Source organism: Mastigoproctus giganteus, chromosome 5 (genome assembly GCF_048544385.1).
Source record: "Mastigoproctus giganteus isolate SK-2022 chromosome 5, ASM4854438v1, whole genome shotgun sequence".
NCBI lineage: Eukaryota > Metazoa > Arthropoda > Arachnida > Uropygi > Thelyphonidae > Mastigoproctus > Mastigoproctus giganteus.
The window spans coordinates 165989687-166013762 of NC_143579.1; the positions used below are offsets into that span (position 1 = coordinate 165989687).

Sequence of the window (24076 nt, forward strand, 5' to 3'; positions counted from 1 at the left end):
CTTAAATGTTGTAATCTGCTATTCTCAGTGGTGCCTTAGCAATGGATTGTAATTTCCCCCATCAGCAAATTACGCTGGTGTACAAAACTTAAGAACCAGTCAGGTTTTCACTTGTAGCTTCTCACAGGAGTGGCCTGGATATGGGAAAAGCATACAAATGAACTTCGTGAGGTAAAGAAATGATGAAGGAAACAACACCAAGACAACAATGGAAACAAAACGGTACAGAGGGACTTTATCCAAAAATGGCAACGTAGCACTGGCTGCCATGATACAGATGCATCACTGCCAAAGATGGAACAAAGGGAACATCTGGTCCTCGGTAGGAGACATGGCCACCCTAATGTCAATGCAGGCTTTGAACCACCTGTCCATACTTAGAACAATGTTGTTGATAAGTTCTTGCGGTAACATTGTCCATTCCTCTGTCAGCGCCATCTTCAGCTGGTGAACGTTTTCTGATGGGTATGGACGTGCCGCTAGGCATCTCCCCAGAGAGTCCCATATGTGTTCAATGGATTTAGATTGGGGGAAAACAGGCAGGACAATCCATAAATACAATGTCCTCACTTTCCAAAAGCATATCAACAGTTGCAGTGCGATGGAGTGTGGCATTATCATCCATAAACATGAACTCGGGGCCAATGGCACCTCGGAACAGACGCACATGGGGAAGGATTACCTCAGTACAGTAGCGTGCACCAGTTGCAGTACTGCCTTCCAGTATCTGGAGTTGTGTACGTCCATCCGAGATAATGCCTCTCCAGATGTGAACACCTCGACCGCCATATCGATCCCATTCAGAGATGTTTGTGGGGTGATACCATGTGCCGACCTCTAGCCAGATTAGCTGACATCCAGAATTGCTGCTGAGACTGAATCTACTCATCAGTAAAGAGTACCTTACCCCATTACAGTGCTGTCCAGTCCTTGAGTTCGATGCACCACTGTAAACTGTGTCTCCAATGGACAGTTGTTAAAGGGACACAGCGTACTGCCGTCGGGCAAACAGTGAACCTTTGTGGAGTTGCCTGGGCACAGTAAACTGCGACATCCTGCATTCTGCGCAGCTGGTTTGCAATGGATCCCGCTATCTGGTGTCGGTCCCTCTTGGCCTGTAGGAGTATATAGCGGTTATCACTGGGCGTTGTTTTCGTGGGTGACCACCACTGGTCCTTCGAACAGCTGCACCCGTCGTTCTGAAGGCCAACCACGCACATGAGATGATGATATGGGCGATACCGAACTCTGCAGATACACTCCTCGCACTTCGAGCTTCCCAATTATTCGACCCTGGGTAAAGTCATCCAGATGTTGTCTACTGGCCATTTCGTTGTCTGTAGCAATGTATGAAATCAATTGAACGTCTATAACAATCATGCTCACCATTCAGTAATTTGCACATAACTGCTGAACTACTGCTTTTATCAGTTTATGTGAGCCCTCTCATCACAATTAAAATTTTTACATGTGCACCAGCTTTCTACTGAATGGCCAACAGTTATGCAATTCGCCACAGTCTGGGCTGTTTTGTTTGATTTTGTGGTTGTAACCTTTAGAAATACTGTTGGTCCTTAGTTTTGCACATCAGTGAATTTTACACCTAAAGAAGTGAGGCAAGTTCAAAATATGACCAAATGTGCATGTGTCAACAGCTTTCTTTAAAATTTTTTTTTTAAATTTTTTTTTAAATATAAAGGAATACTGTTCACAAGCGTGTTCATAACAGAATTAAAAATGTAGAGTGGCATTAAAAAGTGAACAATTTTGAACTATTCCTTGCTGATATAAGGCAAGGAATAAAAAGGTTAACTGCATTAATGAACTAAGCTATTAACTGTGATTTTAAAATAAATCAATCTGAAAATTAAACCTTTACTGCACATCCAAATTTCATTTAATAAAAGTCATGTAAACACTTCTTCAGAACCACAAAGCTTGTAGTACTCGAGCTTTCAAAAATTACCTTGTGTAGTTTCAACTCTTTGTAGACTATCCTGCAGATATCAATGTTACTAAGCTTAGCCATTCCTGATATACACAAGGAAATAATTTTAGCAGCGCATCACACTATCAGTGGTGGAACTGTTTGGATATGCAGATGTAGTAGTTCAGGGTGGCACAAGCAGTGGTGAGCTATAGTGGGCTGCCATGGGCTTGGGAGAGCCCATTGTTGGGAAGATAATTTATTTTACAAATGAAATACTGAATTTAATTATTGAGTATCCAGAGCCGGAGCTACGGTGGGGCTAATGGGGCCCCATCCCCACCATTTTAATGGCACAATCAACCAATTATGTATTTTAAAATTGCTTCATTTTTGACTTAATTACAGTTGGACGTCTGTTTAACAAACTTCTTTATAATTTTTTTTTTTTTTAATTACTCTTGGTAATTACATTTAAAATAGTTTCTGTAGAGCGAACGGGTTATGTGAGACAAATTTGTATGCATTGATGTCACCTCTGGCATTTAGGAAATTTAGGTAATTAGAAAGTGCGAATTAAGGGATTACCATTTTACAACATTAGTGGTGTCCGTTAAACCTATGCAGCCCCATCCCGGGAAGTCTCACTTGTTAATAAGCTTTCCACATCCAGTCAGAGGATTAAGAAGATTCCCAACACAGATAGTCTCTGGTCAACCTGTGTTGTGGTTCCCTTTTACTACGACAAACAGTCATCTGTTTTTCTGGAGAAGTGAGTGATCCAAGCTTTCCAGTAAATTTCTCCTGTCAATGCTTTACATTAGCATTAGCAGAGCCATATGATGCAAGAAAGCAAGCTTATGCAGCATCCGCCAAAAAAAAAAAAAAAAAAAATAAACTTCCCATTTCACCCCTCCATTCGTTCCAAATGCCTGTCCAGCTCAGCCTTAAATTTATTTAGGCTATCAACTTACACAACAAAAGATGGAAGTCTGTTCCACCAATCAATCACCTGCTGGCTAAAAAAAAAAAAAAAATTTCACACATCTATTCTAAAACTGTCTTTCCTCAATTTGAATCTATGCCCCTCAGGTTCTTAATCTGAGCAAGAGAAAGAATCCCATCAGCATTGGTGCCTGCTGAATCCATTCAAGGTCTTATACACATAAATCAGATCACCTCGCAGGTGCCTAATTCTTCAGGTGCTGCAATTTGCAGAACTTAAGCCTTTCTTGGTAACAGCATCCCCTTTGTTCCCCTAACCAATCTTGTTGCCATTCTTTGTACTTGTTCTAGCAACTCTACACCCTTCCTAAAATGAAGCCTACAGACCTGTACAAAGTACTCTAGGTGTGGCCTGACCATTGCCTTGTACAATGGGATAATCACCTCCTTGTTCCTGCTAGCAAAATTCCTATATATCATTGACGAGACTCCATGACCTGCTCTGGCAGTCCATCTGCACTTATCAGCGAACTTCATATTTAACTGCACAATTACCACGCGCCCAATTATTTTTCATTCTCCACTTCCCTAAGTGTAGTACCACATAATTGATACGTTTATCTTGGGTTACTGCTACCTATATGCAGTACTTTTGCATTTGTCAATGTTAAACTTCATTTGCCACTTTTCAGCTGATTTTTCTAACTTATCTAGATCTTGTTGCAGTAGTATACTGTCTTTACTGTCGTTAACAATACTGCCAACCTCTGTATCAGCTGCAATCTTGGACATTAAACCTGATATACCTTCAACAATATCATTGATGAATACACAAAACAATGGGCCCAGCACCAAACACTGTGGAACTCCATTAATAACATTAGTTCATGAAGCACACTGTCCATTGATTACCACTCTGTTGTCTCCCACTCAACCATCCCTTTATCCATTGTAGCAACTTACCCTTAATGCCATTACTCTCCAATTTGTACAGCAGTGTTCCATGTGCAACAGTATCAAAAGCTTTCCTGAGATACAAGTACAGTAAACCCCTGCTATTTGCGGGGGTTACGTTCCTGAGAAATGTCGCGAATACTGAGTTATGGCCCCCATAGTAATAAAGGGGTTCCGTTCCAAAGTATGAAATTTATAAGAAAAACTAGTCTAAAATTTTGTCTATGTATGTATTATATGTACCTTCATAATATGACTATGTACATAGACAGTACATAGTGAAATGCAAGCATAAGGCATCGAAATGAAAATAAGAAACAATTTAATATTAAATGTAATATTTATTAGAAATTTCAAACAAATCTTTCAAACCAGCACCTTTGCTAGCAAAAAAACTTATCCCGCCACTGCTATCACCACAGTTTCACTAAAGAGTTGATAAAGGAGTTTTGCCTTTTCACGAATGATAAGTGAACTTAATGGAATTTTATTTTGAGTTCAGTCTTCTATCCACAGATTTAAAGCTTTTTCCATTTTTTCTAATTTAACATCACGAGTTACAGAGCAAATTTTTGAAGCAATTAGCGCGTTTTCAAGGACACTACGGCGGATTTTTCTTCCAATTTTTTGATTGATCGTACTGTTGACTCATTGATTTTATGTTTTGCCACTTTCACCATTAGAAATTTTATTCACTAATGTCATCACCTTCTTTGATATTTTCACATTTCTCCTGTTATTCGTATCCATATTTTTGTAGGGGTTAGAAAGAACTGGTCCACAATAAAGTCACTTTCCTCCGTTAACACACTCGAAAAAGTCTGTTTTACACCACAAAACGGTAGATTTATCATTTTTGTAAGCATATCAATTTATAAATTTATTCAATTTATAAGCGTATAAATTAAAAGCAAATGACGAAACCTTCCATGACAAGCGCATAACACATACTGAACAAGGATTAGCGAGAAACATCAACGCTCGCGATTTTGTCTCCCCTCTTCCCCACCCCACCCACCCACTGAGCACTGTTTAGACTGGGAAAGAATTTTAGCCACGCCCTGCTAAAAATATAGCAATTTTTAGCAGGGCCATGCTGAGGGTGAGGCAAACAAGGCTCTTGCCCCAAGTTAAAAATTGAAAGGGGTGCCAAAAGAAAAATTAAATAATTGCCAATGTTGCCATCATTAAAGTAGGTGACAATTTTTCATTCTTGCCTCTGGTACTAAAATGGCTTTGCACGGCCCTGATTTTTAGAATAAATTTTTCTTGAATAGTCGTATAATAATTTTTTTCATGTAATCGGTGATTTTTGTGTGCCTTCTCTGGAGAGTTTGTTTTTTTATGTAATATTTGTTTTTATATTGTAGAATGTTTTGTGATAGTTTTTGTTATTTGTGATATTGGAAATATTTCATCTTATTTTTTTTATTCGCAACATTAAAACTTTATCATGAAAAAAAAATGTATCCGTTATACACCGGTGAGCCAAAACATTATGATCACCTACGTAATATGATGTTGTTCCTCCACGTGCATCCAAAACAGCTCGTACCTGGTGAGGCATGGACGCTACAAGATTTCTAAATATGTCTTGTGGTATCTGTTACCAACACGTAACCAGCAGATCCTTTAACTCCTGTAAGGTCTGTGGTTGAGATGCCACAGATCGGAGTTACCTGGTCTGCCTCCATGAGGCTAAATGTGGGAATGGCGAGTCCCAATAGGGACCAAACGGCTAAATGGCCAGAAGAACAATGGTACATAACACTACACATATACATAGCCCACACACTTTTATATATCTCTGGCCTTAACAGTGAACTGTGACACCCACAATGAAAATTACACGGAGATGGGGGGAACCCCTGGTGCCATTAGACACGAAAACACTTTACCTAAATATCATTATCATTGCTGACCAGGTACACCCTTTCGTGGCAATGGTCTTCCCCTATGGCGGTGCCGTCTTTCACCAGGATAATGTGTCGTGCCACACCGCCCGGATTGTTCGAGACTGGTTTGCGGAACATGAAGAAGACTTCCAGGTATTGCCCTAGCCTCCAAATTCTCCAGACATCAATCCCATCGAGAATCTGTGGTTTGTGTTGGAACAGCAACTCTGATCTGCGGCATCTCAACCACGGACCTTACAGGAGTTAAAGGATCTGCTGGTTACTTATTGGTACCAGATAGCACAACATTTATAAATCATATGGCGCCCATGCCTTGCCGGGTAGGAGCTGTTTTGGCTGCACGTGGAGGGCCAACAGCATATTAGGTAGGTGGTCATAATGTTTTGGCTCATCGATGTATATTTGCAATTGCAATGTATCTAAATGTCTCTAGAAAACAGCGTTGATTATAGTACCAATCTTGTAGTTGAAATGACATACGCAGCTGCTATGGCCACTTAACAATGGAATGTTACGAAAATGAGAGACGAAAAAATAGATTGTTGACAAATATTTGAATTGTTGCAGTCATATGACAAATACTTGTATTGTTATAATCATACTTACTTCAGGAAGTATGATTATGATGTCATACTATTCAAAAATTCTAAAAAGTTAGAACTCGAGATACTGTCCTATCCAGGTATCATCGTAAAAGGAGAGGAATTGATAACCAGGATGACTCGAGATACCATACTAGTCACGAAAAATGCGTTATGGGCTCTAATCACACTATTAGTGAGTGCTCGGCGCAGACTAGTAGTAGTGTGAATGTGGGAAGCACCTCTGGAAGAAGCCGCAGATGACATTACTTCCGTGACCAATCAGATATACTCAGCAGGAATCCCCAAGGATATTTCAATGGTACATAACACTACACATCAAAAAGTCCACAAAACTGAGAGCTCGTTGTTAAAATATTCACAGTTCACCACTGGGCACAAGGGATCTTCATTAATGATGTTAGCATGCTTACTTACTATGGCAGGGATATATATATATATATATTTTTTTTTTTTTTTTTTTTTTTTAATTTGAGTATGTTTTCTCATGTATAGTAAAATATAACTGATATTATAAATTTATTGAGTTTAATATTTAGTGTGTTGGCTTTGGTTTCATTCAAATAAAACCAGATCCTATTAATAAACTTAATAGTCCCCATTTATAAATTCTACCCATCACCCTACATGAAAAGTCACCACCATGGTTCTTACTACCCAACTCCTCACTTCCCCACTTTTATTGTTATATAACATATCAAGTTCAGAGCAATAATAATAGGGGCATGATAATATTAAAAAAATTTCCTTCCTAGTATTACATAGCATATCAGATACAGAGTGAAAATAGCAGGCAAGTACATGACAACGTAAACAAAATATTAAAAAAAATAAAGGCAAAAAAGTAATAATTGACAAGTATGAAAAATATTCATTTCCTGCTAACATTAATTTTGAATTCTCCTTCTTTTGTACATTTCTCTGTCACTTTCCTTTCTTATAGTTTACGACCGCAGTGACCTGCAGCTCAACCGTGCTGAGCTTATGAGAAGGTTCCATATCTTCCTCAATGCTTCCTGCTTTCATTCTTCATTATTAGCACGCACACACGCACACACACCTTTTCCTATTCAGTTCTTCAATTCCTCTCTTCCTTTTAGCAGTGATGATAAAATAATTCTTCAAACTCATAATACATATTACACCTATAGACATTATTTGAATGCAGGATTTATTTTACTCGTAACATATTTAAGTTTAAATAGTAATGTAAAAATATTTAGTAAGCAATACAACTTATACTCACCAACATCATGAATAAATTTTTCTATCTTTGTTTGCATACCCCAATATCTGAACTCTACACGACATAATTTATAAGCACACATAATAGCTTTACCATCTGGAAGAGGCATATCTTTTTCTTTACAACACTCCCAATAATCATCTATCCAATTTTCAGCCAATGGACCTCTTTCTGTTTTTGCAGAGATAAAATACTTTGGGTCTTCCTCCTTCTGATAATCAGATCCATACAACTGATCTTTAACTACATCAATCATATCTAAGAAAAAATAATAATATAGCTTATCTTTAATTACATAAATTATATTTAAGAAAAATATAATAGTTATAAAAAGAAAGTTTCATTTATTTTCTTGAATTAAACAAATTACTGAAAAAGAGCATGACCCAAATTAAACTTAGCATATTCTAACTCAAAAAAAAAAAAAAAAACCAGTCATATGATTCAGACCATATTTAATATATGCACATTGTGAAACTATGAAAGTGATATTCCGAAAATTTAAAAATATATATATATACACAATTAAAAAAATCCTTTCATTTTATATCACAGTTATTTGGTATGTAGCATAATAAATATCATAACAGAATAAAAGGAATGATTATGAATATGTTGTTCAATGCAGTGAACAATGTTATTAACAACAATCTGAAATCTACTGACAGCATGCAATTCAAAGACCATTTTTTCAACAAGATCGAGAAACAACGGCTGACATTCATATTGTTGTTTTAAAATTTTTGGTGTATTCACTACTTTGGTAGCTGTTAAGTCATATTCTTGATCACATAGGTCTAAATAAATGTGTGTTCATGGGTCAATTTGCATATTGCATGGGAAGAAAACCTGGAATAACTCATGAGGTGGACCTACTTCCTCTGCAGAAGATGAATAACCATAGTCTTAGGGCTATACTAGACGAGCGCTTGAAGCATGAGTGTCAGATGGCATGGAATGCCTCCAAAACAGGAAACTACATGTAGCGGCTCCTCTCGTTTCGACCTAGACAATGCTCCTAATATTTCAATGGATATCACCAGAAAACCACTTTTTCTATTTCCAGTTTCCAAATGGATGTTGTTCAATTTCAATACACTTTGCCTTTATTTCTTTGCTGGAGTAGTCTTTTAATGACACATATACAAGGGAAGCCTCCTTTACACCTCACAAATAAACTCCTTTTTGTCAAATATCGTCTTCCCCAAAGTATAATAAACAAACCAATTAAGGCCAACCACCCCATGCACAGGGAGAATGTCTCTCGGGCTATGCAAACGCCAAGGCGTTCAAGCTTGCAATGGCTCCAAAGGCACTGGCAGATGTTTTGCAACAGCAAAACATCTGCCAGTGCCTTTGGAGCCATTGCTTTGACAGATGTTTTGCAACAGCAAAACATCTGCCAGTCTAGAAATGCCCATCTAGTTTGCATGCCTTTATCCTCTGCTTCCTGTAAAATTGGGGACTGGAAGGCGTCACTGACGAAAATGCCTTTAAGAATTCTTATCATCTCTGATGGGATACATGAACACAATCTTGCTTCATAAGGATGTATCACACTCCGTGGACTGCTTCCCTTAGCAATAATATTAAAGGCTCTGACATGGCAAATTAGCACAAAATCAGGGCCTTTAATCTATAGGTTAAAGGCCCTGACATGTCAAAAGAACCTGTGGCTTGAAATTTCATGATCATGGTTCTCTGCCTCTTCACATTAAAAAAACCTGGGCAATATTCCCATAATTCTTTAGCTACACTGTTCTTGTTTCAGAATATATAATCTTTCTTTTATAAACTTGTTCTTTACATGCAAAACTCATGCCATTCTTCCCTTTAAAACCTAAGATATCGATCCAGAAAAAGTACTGATAACGTTTTTCGATGAATGGGAGTCACAATTTTCTTAATTAAAATAGTGGGTTATCATATAAACAGCAAGGTCAACCTGAAGAATTCATAACAAATAATAAGTTAACAAAATATTAACTTATTTTTAATATTGTAAATAAACTTTGCACATGGGCCACACGTGCACCATGCCAAATGCTATCCAAATCACAAAACTGCATGCTTTCCATACGTGCTTGAATAGGCTAACAAGGGAAATGCATTACTGTGTCATCTGATTTATTTTAATCTTTGCAATGATAAATATTCCTTAAATGAAGCAAAATTACCAAGACACCTCAAAGAAAATATGCTTTTCTCCTCATCAATATGTGTAGTTCACCTCTTCATATCAGTTCTCATGGTCCAGGAGTTAAAGCAAATTTTACCAATCCAGAGGATGTAGGTTCAATACTCACCTATATTAAATATATATTTTCTTGTTTCTAAATTTTCATTTCACCATTTACTTTCCTTTACAAGTTTAGTACTAAATCATCATAAAAACAAAATAATAGTGAATTATGTATTTATTTTACAGTGGCATAAAAAGCACATGTGGGGGGCTCAGCGCAAAACTCAATTATGAGGTGGCTATCATTAATTTTTTTTAGTCTGATATAAGAACGTTGAGGGTGTTTACTTCAACTTTTGGCTGATAGAGGGAAAGGGGCACTGCCCCAGTTCTCAAATAAAATATTGCCTCCAGTATTTTAATCTCAATCAACAGCAAAACTATAAATTCTGCACCCCCACCATGTGCTCTGTCAGGCTCTCTGCCTCTTCCCCTCCTTGCGGTATACTGAGTACAGCTCACAGCTCAGATGATGTTGCCAAGATTTTCTGGAGAGAAAGCAAAAAAAGGTGGACCGTTTGTCAGTATAAAGTCTGTCTAAGAAACAAGAGCTTTGGCACTTGGTGTTGGTAGAAATACAGTGGCAAAATATGCTTCATTGAAAGAACTGTCACACCTGGAAAACGATGGAAACGAAACAAAACAAGCAGTAATATAAATATTACATTAAACAGTTTACTCAACCTTTTAAAAGCAGAGAAATAGACTTCAATGGTGGTCACACATTGCTTCATAACATTCTAAAAGAAATTTGATTTACATGGCAGAAACAAACAGAAAATCTTTATTAGCATTAGCAGAGGCATATGATGCAAGAAAGCAAGCTTATGCAGCATCAGCAAAAAAAAACAAAAAAAAAACCAACTTCCATTTCACCCCTCCGTTCCTTTTGAAATACCTGTCTAGCTGAGCCTTAAATTTGTTTAGGCTATCAACTTTCACAAGGGATGGAAGTCTGTTCCACCAACCAACTACCCACTGGCTAAAGGCAAATTTCCGCACATCTATCCTACATCTGTCTTTCCTCAATATGAATTTATGCCCTCTCAGGTGATTATTCTAAGCAAGAGGAAGAATTCCATCAACATTGAGCATGCTCAAACCATTCAAGGCTTTATACACCTCTATCAGATCATCTCACCGGTGCCTAGTCTCCAGACACTGTAATTTGCAAAACTTAAGCCTTTCTTCGTAAGAGCAACCCTTTGTTCCATTCACTAATCTTTTTGCCCTTCTCTGTACTTGTTCCAGCAGCTCTACATCCTTCTTCAAATGAGGCTTCCAGACCTGTATACAGTACTCAAAGTGTGGCCTTACCATTGCCTTATACAAGGGAATAATCACCTCCTTATCCCTGCTAAAAAAATTCCTGTATATCATTAACAAGACACCATGAGCTACTCTTGCAGCCCGTCTGCACTGCTCAGAGAACTTATATCTGCCTGCACAATTACCCACAGGTCCTTTTCATCCTCTACCACTGTCAGTGTAGTACCACAGAGTTGATACGTTGCTCTGGGGTTGCTGTTTCCCATATGTAGTACTTTACAGTTGTCAATGTTAAACTTCATTTGCCACCTCTCAGCCCATCTGCTCAACCTTTCCAGATCCTGTTGCAGCAGCATAGTGTCCGTAGTGTACTTAACAATCCTGCCAACCTTTGTATCGTCTGCAAACTTGGATATTCAGCTTGATATACCATCATCAATTTCATTTGTAAATACAGAAAACAATAATGGACCCAACACTGAACCCTGAGGGACTCCACTAATAACATCAGTCCACGATGAGCAGTGTCCACTGATTACCATGCTCTGTCTTCTCCCCCTCAACCATCCCTTTATCCATAGCAGCAATTTGCCTTCAATGCCACACTGCTCCAATTTCTGCAGCAGTCTTCCATGTGCAAAAGTATCAAAAGCCTTTCTAAGATCCAAATATAGAATATCAAAGTTTTTCCCTGCATCCAGTTCTTTTGTGACTGCATCATAGTATCCAATAAAATTGGTCAGGCAAGAATTTCCCCTTAACAAAACCATACTGCATCCAAGTTATAACTGAAGTCTTGTCTAGATGATCTTGCAGTGCTTCTTTAACCAGTGCCTCCATTAATTTTCCTGGAACAGAAGTTAAACTCACAGGTCTATAATTACTTGTGTCAGCCTTTGATCCTCCTTTGTGAATTGGGGTCACATTTGCACATCTCCAGTCTATGGGTACCTCCCCTGAGTCCAAAGCAGCTCTCAATAATTATGGCTAAGGGTTAGATTACTTCCTTTGCTGCCTCCTTTATTATAACTGTATAGATCCCATCCACCCCAGGTGCCTTTTTTTATGTTTATCCTCAATAATTTCTCCTCCACTTTCCTCTCAGTTATTACAAAATCATCTAGCTCACTGCCAGAGTTTACTTCACCTCTGGCATTCCCCTTCCTGAATAATTCCTCATGTGTGAATGTAGATGCAAAATACTCGTTTAGTTTGTTAGCCACCTGAGCAGGATCCTCAACTGTTGAACCATCAATATCCAGTGTACCAATCTGATTCATCCCCTTCCTTCTAGAGTTTACATAAGTAAAGAACTCTTTGCTGTTTTTCTTTGCATCCTTTGCCAAAGATTTCTCATAATCTGCCTTTGCCTGCCTAATCTCCTTTGCGACTTGATTACAGACCAGCTTATATCTATCATAGGCTTCCATGTCACCCATCAATTTATATGTATCCCATGCATTTTTCTTCTCTGCCATATGTCTCATTAGTTCATCTGACATCCATTTAGTCCTAAATGTAAAGCCTAGTAGCTTCCAAGATAAGTTCTTTGAATGCTTCCCATTTTGAATTTGCTGTTGGTAACATCATTAGTTGGTCCCACTGTATAGAATTTAAATACTGTCTCAGACCATCATAGTCACCTTTACGAAAGCAAAAACCCTTCCCTTTACCCCTGATCGTAGTTACCTCTTTGAGTAAATCCCACTTCAGCACACTGGTCACTGCCACCTAGTGTTTCCTTTATTTGCAGATTCTTAATGCATGAAGAATCACTACTGATAATCAAATCAAGAGTATTCCTCCCTCTAGTTGCCTCCCGATCATGCTGATGTAGAAAAACAATCATCCAATAAATCCACAAAAGCCTTTCTAGTGTGTGAGTGACCAACCCACAAATTCCAGTCTATATCTGGGAGATTAAAATCCCCATTATAAGACTGATTTCCTGGCCCACTATTTCCCTGTACAGTTTCTTATTATACTCAGAGTCATTAGGCCTATAGCACACTCCTACTCTCAATTTTGATCTCCCAATGCTTATGTCACACCAAACTGACTCGAAACTGCACTGTCCAGCAATGTCGACTGGCTTCACTTCCTTGGATTTTATTTGTTTCTTAACTAATAGCATAACTCCTCCTCCCTTCTTTTTCTGTCTTATCCTTTCTGTACACATTGTACTCCCCAAATTCCAGTTCCTTATATCTGTGTGACACCACGTCTCTGATATCCCAACAATATCTGCCATTGTTGTTTTGATCAATACCTCAAATTCATCAAATTTATTTACCAAACTCCTAGCATTGGTGTACACGCAAGCATATTATTGAACATGCTGATATCATAGTTGCCAGATGATGGTATTTACAACGAATTAAGGAAAACTTAGAATCAGCAAACCACATCCTATCATATATCTTAATGAAATGGATAGTTATAAACTATCCATAGTTATAAACTAACTATCCAACTTTCTTGGATAGTTATAAACTATCCAAGAAAGGGCTGGCAAGACTATTTTACAAATACTCATCTTAAAGCAAGTAATACAGTGAAACATGTGCCATGTTTCACTGTATTACAGGTAGGGGTGAAAATAGGTGAATTGCAGGTCCCTGTTCACTGTTCTGCTTGAAAATTCCACGAACTCTGAAAGTTTCCAGCAGTGGCTTGTCAATCAATTAATACTGAATTTTCCAAAACAGGAGTATTACCGTGATGGACAACACTCCTTATTACTCACAGCAAGTTAGCAATAGTAGAGGCATACGACGCAAGAAAGCAAGCTTATGCAGCTCAGCCAAAAAAAAAAAAAAACACCCTCCCATTTCACTCTTCCATTCATTCCAAATGCCTGTCCAGCTCAGCATTAAATTTATTTAGGCTATTAATTTCCACAACTGGCTAAAGGCAAACTTCTGCACATCTATCCTACAACTGTCTTTCCTCAACTTCAGGAAAGTTAACTAAGCCCTTACAACTACGGGGAAGTAAGACAACATCATATCCTGGCTTTGTCGTCACAACTTTGCTTATCCTTGAGATGCTTAGAAGCAAGAATTACTTTTTCTGGTGAATGAGAACAAGGTTGAAATGAAGTACAGTCTGTCCTCGTATAGCACGATAGTTGTGTTCCTAGAAACCCTCGTGCAATGCAAAATCGTGCAATATAAACAACAGGCCCTATGGGAAAAGTGGGGTTAGGTGCCGACCACCCAAGATTGAACACACATTTGGAACCAAAACACAATAAATAATCGGGTAATTTTAATCGTTATAAAATACTTACGTATTTTATAACAATTAAAATACGTAATAATAATATAATATATTTTTATTATAATATAATAAATATTTTTATTATTTATTATATTATAATAAAGTATTTTTAGTATTTTTTAATACTAAAAAGTATTTTTTACGAATAAAATACGTATTTTATTCGTAAAAAATTTATTATATTAAATAAAATAGTCGTAATAAAATGCTTACATATTTTATTACGACTATTAAGTAATAAAATATTGCTAATGCTTTTGCTTCTATCATAAGCAAACTTGTTTTTGTTTGATTTTCTATCCAGATGGCAGCCGTTCCATCTCTTCCAATTCTTGTGTCTTAATCTAATGGATTTTAATTACACTTTCAGTTGTTCCCGCTATGAAAGTTGTTTTTTTTTTCTCCGCATTCTTTGTAATTCTCGGCGTTGCCTCATTTAGGTCTGTAGCATGTGCAATATCACATGGTCTTTCATTTCGCTCAAAGCGTTTCACAATTTCATATTTTTTCTCTATCGACAGAGGCAGACTGGCCATAAGCCTTACCCGGGAAACACCGGTGGGCCGGAGGCTGGTGTGATTTTGGCCATAAACATAAAATAAGAAATTTTCCCGGGTAAGAATTTTTGACCCAGTCCGCCTCTGTTTATTGATATTGCTTTTTTTTTTTCTCTCTCTCTCTGAATCTGCAGTGTCTTCGCCAGGACGCTTCCTTTTCACACCTTTTAAGTATTTTACTAATTTTTAGGGAATAAAGCGCAATTACAAAACGAGGAGGCACGCTTGATACACATAAACAAAGCTGCGTGTGTGTAGCAACTGAATAAACAACACCGTAAAGGTTGAGATACACTATTAACACCTCACATTTTACTAAAGCACATTTCTAGGGGTGACTACCATAAAACAATAAAAACAATTTCCAGTTGTGTTTCTGCTAGTGGAATCTGTTATATACTGGTAGTAAACTCCATCTAATTGCATTTACGATTATATCGATAGCTGGAATCGTGTTGGTTTTTACATTACTATGGTGAAATGTGTTTCCCCTTCACTGATATGAAACACAAATACATTTTCAGAATCTTCTTCATTCCTATCGTGTTGCGTTCGGTTGGGGTAATTCCACGTTCGACTGCCATTTCTTGTAAACACAAAGGCGAATCGTGGATAAGCGAATTCGGTTCGTGTTATATAAGATAACGTTCCCCTATTTATAAATCGTGTATGATCGAATTCGTGTAATGTAAACACGTGTTATACGAGGACCGACTGTAGTATGTAACTGACAAAATATTGAAAGAACATGGTCATTCCATTCTATGTCTGCCACCATACCATTGTGACATTTGTTAGGCAAAGACTAAATATTATTGATGAAAAGTGAATATGTCATATAATGAAAGGAATGTAAAAATGATATGGCAAGAAGCATTGAACAATGTATTTGCTGACAGATGAGTTGAGTGTAAGGCACATAAGAGATATTGAGGAAAATTACTGGCATAAGGATTGTGTAATCAAAGAGAATAACTGATCCAATTATACTTTCGATAAATGATGTTGAAGATGAAACATATGAATGCAGTGAAAAATTTGATACTTCATTTGAGCCCATATAGAACCTCTAACATATATTCATAACATCATCTGAACAGAATTAAACCAAACTGCCCTTTTCAGGGCCATTATTTCCTGGAATAGAATCAAACCAAATCAAAATGTAATTTTTTTTTTTTACAAAAATAAATAACTATTTCACAGTAATTTCTTATATGCTAAATTATCATTAACTTATTTAATCACAATTTTAAACTCTTTCAACCCAGAGGATGTAGTGCAATTCAACAGTCCCCCACTTCAGGAAAAAAAAAAAAAAAAAAAAAAAAGAACATTAAAGTACAATGCAACTTTATAAAAATGATGACAATTATAGTATATTAATGACACACAAGTAATTATTAACATCATATACCACATGTTTCATATATAATAACGTACACTAAGAGATTATTAACCTCTTATATTTATCATTTCAAAATTTCTACTTTCATTCATAATAATTTAAACATGGTTGTTGATTCAAATTTTCTAAATACTAATTCATTGGAGAAAGTGTGCTTATTTCATTCATACAGGTTTAAGCATTTTTGCGCAAAGGAAAGAGAAGGCAACCAATTTGCCTCTCCTCTAAAAGTCTGAAGTAAAAGTGAACAGACTTTAGGGTGTGTGGTTAGGATTATCTACTAGGTAAACAAACAAGCTGTGTGAGGTCATCAGTAACTGCAAAATCTTCAGCCTCTCTACCAGCTGGGTCTGCACAATTAGAAAAGTGAAGCTAACCAAAGTTGTGAACATTAAAATCACTAAGAGAACTACCTCACTATTAGGAAAGTCAGACTGGACAGAGCAGAGTAAGATTTCAAAGAAAAGAAGTCAAAGCGTTCTAAGCAATTAGTGAAGTTCTGAGAATGATGGAGGCAAAAAGTGACCGAATGCGGTAGAAAGATTAAGTCAGAGAAGATCAAAAAGAAGACTGAGTTACAGTCTGATACATATGCACAAGTGCCACCTCTCAAACAAAAGTAATCACAGAGTGATTACATCAACTGAGTTGAGTATTTGTTGAGACAACCAATAATTGAGACCATCAGAAAAATAAAAATTAGGCAGGGCTTGACAGACTATGTGGTAATGAACCTTTGCAATTGGACCAGAGACCAGATATTTGTGAAATAAATGAGAAAGTTTTTGAAAGGTTTAGATTTTTTCACAGACAAGTTTGTTCTCTTAATTCAACTATTTTTGATACATTCAGTACATAAAATAAAAGTAAGGAGATATACAGTATGAATTAATGAAATTTTAGGAAATTGTGTACACATAGCAAGAATATGCCCAGAAAATTGCGTGATGTGGCCTCAACAATGCCCTCTGCTTATACACAAGCTGATCTGATTGCCTAGGGTATTACCAACAGGTTCGGTCCAGTGGACCATCTAGCAGCCATCCTGTGAACTCCATTTTAGAACTGTACCCTTGGAATGTATGGAATACTGGATCTTTCAACGATACCCATTGTAACTTCAAAAGTAATCACTCATACTCCATGATGGAATACACGGGGATTAATTTTGTTTTGGAAGCTAAATATGAGTTTCATCTATTACAGCCTCCAAAAAGCAAAATGATGGTGTTGGATCAAATGATGAGTCATCTACCAACTTGTGCTGCCTGTGACAAGGGAGGGCTGAGGGAAGCATTCCTCTGTGATGTGGATGCCACACCACAACAGCTGCTCACATTCATTCACACCCGGGTGGTCACTTTCAATACACAATTTCATTGTTTCATGGAGCTATAAATAGGGTTACCAACAATCCCATCATTGTAAAGGTGCAAACAGAGCAACTGATTGTTACAGACTGATTGGATTTCACTTAAATTCAACCATTTGGGATCTGAATATCAATTCCCAGGTAGCTGGCCTTTCAATCCTGAAACAACTGTGACAAGCCATAGAAACTACATGAAGTGGATTGGCCCCCCCCTTCCTTTTTTATCATTTATCAAAAATTACATAACTCTTTAAACCACAAAAAACTAATGAATATTTAATGAAAGATCTGTAGAGAATTTGCTAAGTAAGATCCTTTTAAATAAAATTAGACGTGCTCTCGCTCTCTCTCTCTCTCTCCCTCCCTCCTATTTTTACACTCAGATAGCTGACATATTCAACACATCTGTAGAAACAGTACTCTGAGAAAATCAATCCTAATTTTAGATATGCTAATACTGAATATGACCTCAGTTTTTGCATAACATGAACAGTTTATAGGATCAAACAAAAAGTAAATATGCAAAAATACAACATAAGCTTTATTAAGAATATACAGGGTGTCCCAAAAAAAGGTGTAACCAATTTTAAATGTTTGCAACAAATGTAATTTTAATGATAGAAACACAAAACCTGCGCTAAACGCGAGAAAAACAGTTGAAGTTTTTACTGACATTCAACATGTACACCACTTGTCACACGAACAATATCTAATCGGTAATAAAGTTCATCCCATGTTTTTTAAAGGATGTCACGCTTAATCATGGTAATTACATTTGTAATCCTGTGCTACGATGTCTGCAACAGGGGTCTTGTAGACGGCCTTTGATGAATCCCCATAAGAAGAAATCACAAGGGCATAAATCTGGTGAATGTGGTGGCCACGCAATGGGACCATCATGCTCAATCCAACGGCCAGGAAACTTGTCATCAAGAGACCTCCTCACACTCAAAGCCCAATGTGGTGGCGCTCCATCCTGCTGAAAAATAACCCCATTTGGCAGTTCATCCAATTGAGGATACACAAAGCTCAAGCATGTCCTGGTAATTATCCGCTCTCACAGTCGCTCTTTGAAAAAAAAAAAAAAAAAAAAAAGGTCCAATAACAATTATATTGTCTGATCAACCATGATGCCACACCACATATTCACCTTTGGGTTATCTCGCTGATACTCCAGCACGCAGTGTGGGGTTTTCAGTCCCCCTAAATTCTGACATTTTGCTGAACCTGCGTTTCAGACCAGGTTTCAATAAACCACTCCACTATCTGTGCTTTGGTCACGGGCTCCATTTGTTACCTCTCTACTTAAACTTCAGGACAACTGTCACAATCTGCAAAAGAAAAGAACGGATTATTGAAGTAAAAACTTCAACTGTTTTTCTCACATTTAGCGCAGGTTTTGTGTTTCTGTCATTAAAATTACATTTGTTACAAACATTTAAAATTGGTTACACCTTTTTGGGGCACCCTGTATAACTTCTGTACAGAATAGAAGTACAGGTCGACCATCACTAATCTGGTTCTACTGCTAATTCAGATATAATTTCCACGAACGTAATTTTAAATTTCCTGGGTCAGCACACCGTCCTGCCACTACTGTTTTGGTGGCATTGGTTCCAGCATCAGCTTTTTGTGCAAACTAGTAAACACTGGCAAGCCATTCCCACTTGTTTTTCTGCATTTATTATTATAACCTGCTCACACTCACATTTAGCCCAAGCCATGGTTCCAATGAATAAAGGAAGTGCCTCTTGTGGTGTAAAGTGCAAACACCGTACATTTTCCATAACAGATAATGTTGAACTACTGAAAAAACTTGACAGCGGGTGTGTCAGTGAGAAGTTTAACTCTGCTTAATTGTAAATTCTAGCAATTTCTCTCAGTTCCTCTTATTTTAGTAATTTTCTTTTAGCCATTCCTTTTTAGATTTTTTTTTTTTTTTTTTAAAACACACTTGTACAAACTAGCAGAAAAACACAACACAATATGACAGATAACACAGCGTGCTAAAGACCTTGTTTTCACAAAAATCTCTAACAATATTGACAAACTTATTGCAACGTTTGAGAGTTTATTTTATCGCAATTAGTTTTATTGCAGTGCTTGGCATGCATGCAATAAACTAATCAAACAACCTTCATATGTATGTGTAATAGCGTCACATGTATGTGGCTAACACGGCTTCTCAAGAAATAAAGTAACCTATCGGGCCAAGTCAGCCACATATGTGACATAAAAAAAAAAAAAAAAAAACACTTTTTTTTTTTTTTTTTTTTTTATATCTTAAGCCAAAAAAATAACACTGACATTGCAATATTTATTTTAGAATTACTAATCAAATTATATGCTAAATATTTTTTGGCCCCGGGGAATTCATTTTCACCCCATGAGAAATAAATATTGTTATTTTGTACGTTTAATACAAACCTTAGCACAGCTGTCCGATTATGACCCCTATTATTGCCTCTGGCCACCCAGTTCCCTGCTGCCTGAAGGATGGCACTGACTTGTTAGAAATTATTTTTGTGTAAACAAAACCAGTTTATAGTAGCTGTAACCTAAGTGCACTTTGAAAAACATCATGTTAAATTACCAAAAGAATAAAAACAGTTTTTCGAAGATGTTTACGTACACTCCCTCGCTCTCCACAGGATTAAGGTCAGCTGCAATTGTTACACCAGTTCAAAGAATCTTTTGCTACAGTATACAGTAATCTATTTTTTGTGCCATTTTATTTGAGCTGATGTCTTTTTTGGAACTTGTCTTTAAATTAATTTAAAGTTTGTTTATATTAAATCTCATCTAGTAGTGTTATGGTTACAAAACTTAAATGAACAGAATTGAGCCTGGAAATTAAACTGAAAATTACACAAGAGGCTGATAGGATTGAACTTAGCAAAAGGGACATTGCAAAGTAATACAACATCCTTTATCTGCTTCATCTACAATACTGAAAAACAGAAAAAAAACCTGAACTGTGTGACACTGGAGCAATGATAAAAAAAAAACAGGAAACTAATTCCTGGTTCAAACCACGAGGAGCTTGAAACAGGAAGGGGGAAAACACTTTACAACTAAATTGGAATGTCTTGGATGCTATCCATAACCTTTTTATTGCTTGGGACAGTATTGCATAAAGTGTAATAATCAAATTCTTAGAAAGGGTGCCTTTGGAAAGAATACCATCGAAAAACATGGTCTAGCAGACGAATGTGATAGAAGCATTGAGGAATGGGGGAATTTGAAGGAGCTATGGATTTTGTTGGTGAATTTAAAGAGTTTGTGAAGGTACACGTAGTTTCTACCACAGCAACATCAGAAGAGCTGCTAAGAACCAAGCAAAATGATGTTTTTGTTACCAGAGACAGTGAAAGTGAAGAAGCACACACACTGCCATTTAAAAAATGATGCCCAAAATGCATTGAACATAATAGAGAATGTGTTGGCCTGCAGTAACGCTGACAAAGAAACAACTATTGTATTTTATAATGTCTGTGCTGTAGTTAAAAATGCATATAGGACAAAAACTGCAAACATTGGATTCTTTCTTTAAATTAGATTAATTTATCAAAAAGTTAATGGATTGTATGTCTTCTTTTATATTAAGATTAATTCCTTTACTGTGATACTAAAATACTGTATATATTAAAATATATACTGCACAATATTTTCATTTCTGTTAATTGCTTTTCTCTTAGTTATCTTACAAATAAAATAAAATCTAAAAAGTATGTTAATCTTACTGTATTGTTAGACAAGGCTTTTGTTTTCATTATTTTTTATTTTAATTATTTTTTTATTAATTTAAATTAATTATTTTTTATTTTTGATATTATTTTATTTATTATTATTCTTAGATATATAGTATGTGCCAAAAAAAAAATAAAATAAAAATAATAATAAGAAGAAAGGTAAAATTTTGACACTTTTAGGGGACCTCGTTACTACAAACCTTGTTATTACAAAACGTAAAAATTGAGATCCCTTGAACTTTGTATTAACGAGATTCTACTGTAGCTCCATTCGACTTTGGTAACTCTTCTCCGCTGACTATCTGTCCTGGTTAAATCTTGCTCATGCTCTTCGCTAACATATTAAATATTGTCTGAGAAATTTATAGCGAGTTTTTTTTTTTTTTTTGATTTGGTAGTTGTTGGCGCATCGGCTTCTGTGGCCATATTGCACCTCCCAAGGTTTTTTTTTGCAGTACTTTGATCCAAGCCCGAGGCGGGAATCGAACCCGCGACCTTTGGGTTGCCGGGCAGGTACTTTACCCACTCGGCTAGCCCGGTCGGCTATACAGGGTGTTTCAGTTAAACGTTTCAGAACTTCTAAGAGGGGTAGGGTACATCCTGACAACTCGAAATCATATAGCAATGTGGGGTCGGAAATGCTTTCCTGAAGCGGTGTTGTACACAGAAGCACCATAAAGAAAAGAGACCGTAAGTGAGAAATCGTTTTAATAATACATGAAAAGAAGCAAAAGGTACATGGATTACCGTAGGTACATGGATTATCAAGTAGATAGGTCTAACCGGACCTATCTACTTGATCTTTCTGCAGCAAGTATTGCCACAACCTTTGAGAGATGAACAGATTTCTGCATCGACGCAACAGACAATGTGGTTCCAACACGATGGAGCCCCTGCCCATTATAGCGGAGATGTTCGTAACTACCTGGATGTCACATTTGGTCAACAGTGGATCGGACGTGGTGGTCCCGTGCGTTGGCCTGCTCGGTCACCCGACCTATCATGTCTTGATTTTTATTTCTGGGGTCATATGAAATCGCTAGTTTATGACAACCCTGTTGACAATGCTGAGGAGCTGGTTGCAAGAATCGCAGTAGCTGCCGAAGAAATTCGAAATTCGCCTGGAGTATTCCAGAATGTTTGGATGTCCATGCGTCGGAGATGTGAGGCGTGCATTGTAGCCCGTGGAAGAAACTTCGAACACTTACTTTAATCCATATACCTTTTGCTTCTTTTCATGTATTATTAAAACGATTTCTCACTTACGGTCTCTTTTCTTTATGGTGCTTCTGTGTACAACACCGCTTCAGGAAAGCATTTCCGACCCCACATTGCTATATGATTTCGAGTTGTCAGGATGTACCCTACCCCTCTTAGAAGTTCTGAAACGTTTAACTGAAACACCCTGTATATAGCGAGTTCAAGTCTGATTGATAGACTGATAGATGCAGAAGGTCAATCAAACATGCATGCATGAGATTCTGTATCCCAGTTTTCTGTAACTTTTAATAAACTTGTTCTATGTAATTTTTGCTCTTAATGTTACCAAGAAAGCCATTCACCAGAATGGTGAAATAAATGCCAGGCATTTAACTCATCTTGAGGTTGTCACAGACATTCTCTCAGATATGCCAGAAAAGCTGTTCTTGCTACCTGGGAGTCTAAAACGCTGATGGAACTGATATTCGGGTGACACTCAAGTCAAAGTGGACCCAATTTCGGCGAAGTCCGGACGGTCTATGACAGCCAAATCCTCTGCTTGCACCTTCACGATGGTGGGACTGTTAGTAATCCTGGGTATAACCTTCATGCACAAGTACATGGTGGGTGACCACCCAGGTGTGAACCAACGTAAGCAGGGGTCGAGGTGTGGCGCCCACACCACATGGAGGAACGCCGCCCCTCTATGTTACCAGGCAGTACTAGGTGGTAGATGACTCTCATCAACCGGTGAAATACCACCACTTTGCTTATTGGAGGCTTGAAGTGGTGGAACCCATGTTTAGTCTCTAGAGCTAAGTTCCGGCCAAACCTTCCCTATCTCTTCCATCATGCAGTATGATTGATGATTTTTGAGGTTATGATGAATGTCGTGGCGAGATCCAATATTCCTTACATTTCGAGGGTACAGCTCTAAAACGGTGTTCGCAGGCCGGCCGCTAGTTAGTACACCGGACTGAACCTATTGGTAACTCTCTAGGAAGCTTCCGGATCAGCTAGTGTATAATCTTGCTACCTCTACTCTGCCAGATAGTGACTGGAGGGAGTCCGAGTAGTGTGTATGCGGGGAGCATTGTCGAGGCCACGTTATTTCAAGGATCTGGGTATATTCTTACCACATGTACACCATATCCAAAAATTTCATTACTTCATACAGCATGTACCACCCACTTTTTCTTACTATTGAATACACCATGAATTGTCAAAATAATAGAGCAAGCTTATCTGCGAAAAGATCTAAACCTCCCAAGGACTTCCTAATTCACTTCACAAATATACGTGGTCGCAATTCTAATCTCAACGATGTCCATTTCCACTTGCAGTCTTCCAAACCCCATGTACTTTTTCTGACTGAATCTCAGTTATCAGTTGATTCAACTACTG

General features: G+C 37.4%; 1 protein-coding gene across 1 annotated transcript in view; it reads right to left on the reverse strand.

The window, feature by feature from the left end:
* Positions 1-24076, reverse strand: part of rdgB (retinal degeneration B) — a 597535-nt gene that overhangs the window by 506175 nt on the left and 67284 nt on the right. The window contains exon 4 of the mRNA XM_090373500.1: positions 7591-7848. Coding sequence (XP_090229626.1) covers positions 7591-7848 — 258 coding nt within the window. The remainder of the gene's footprint in view (positions 1-7590; positions 7849-24076) is intronic.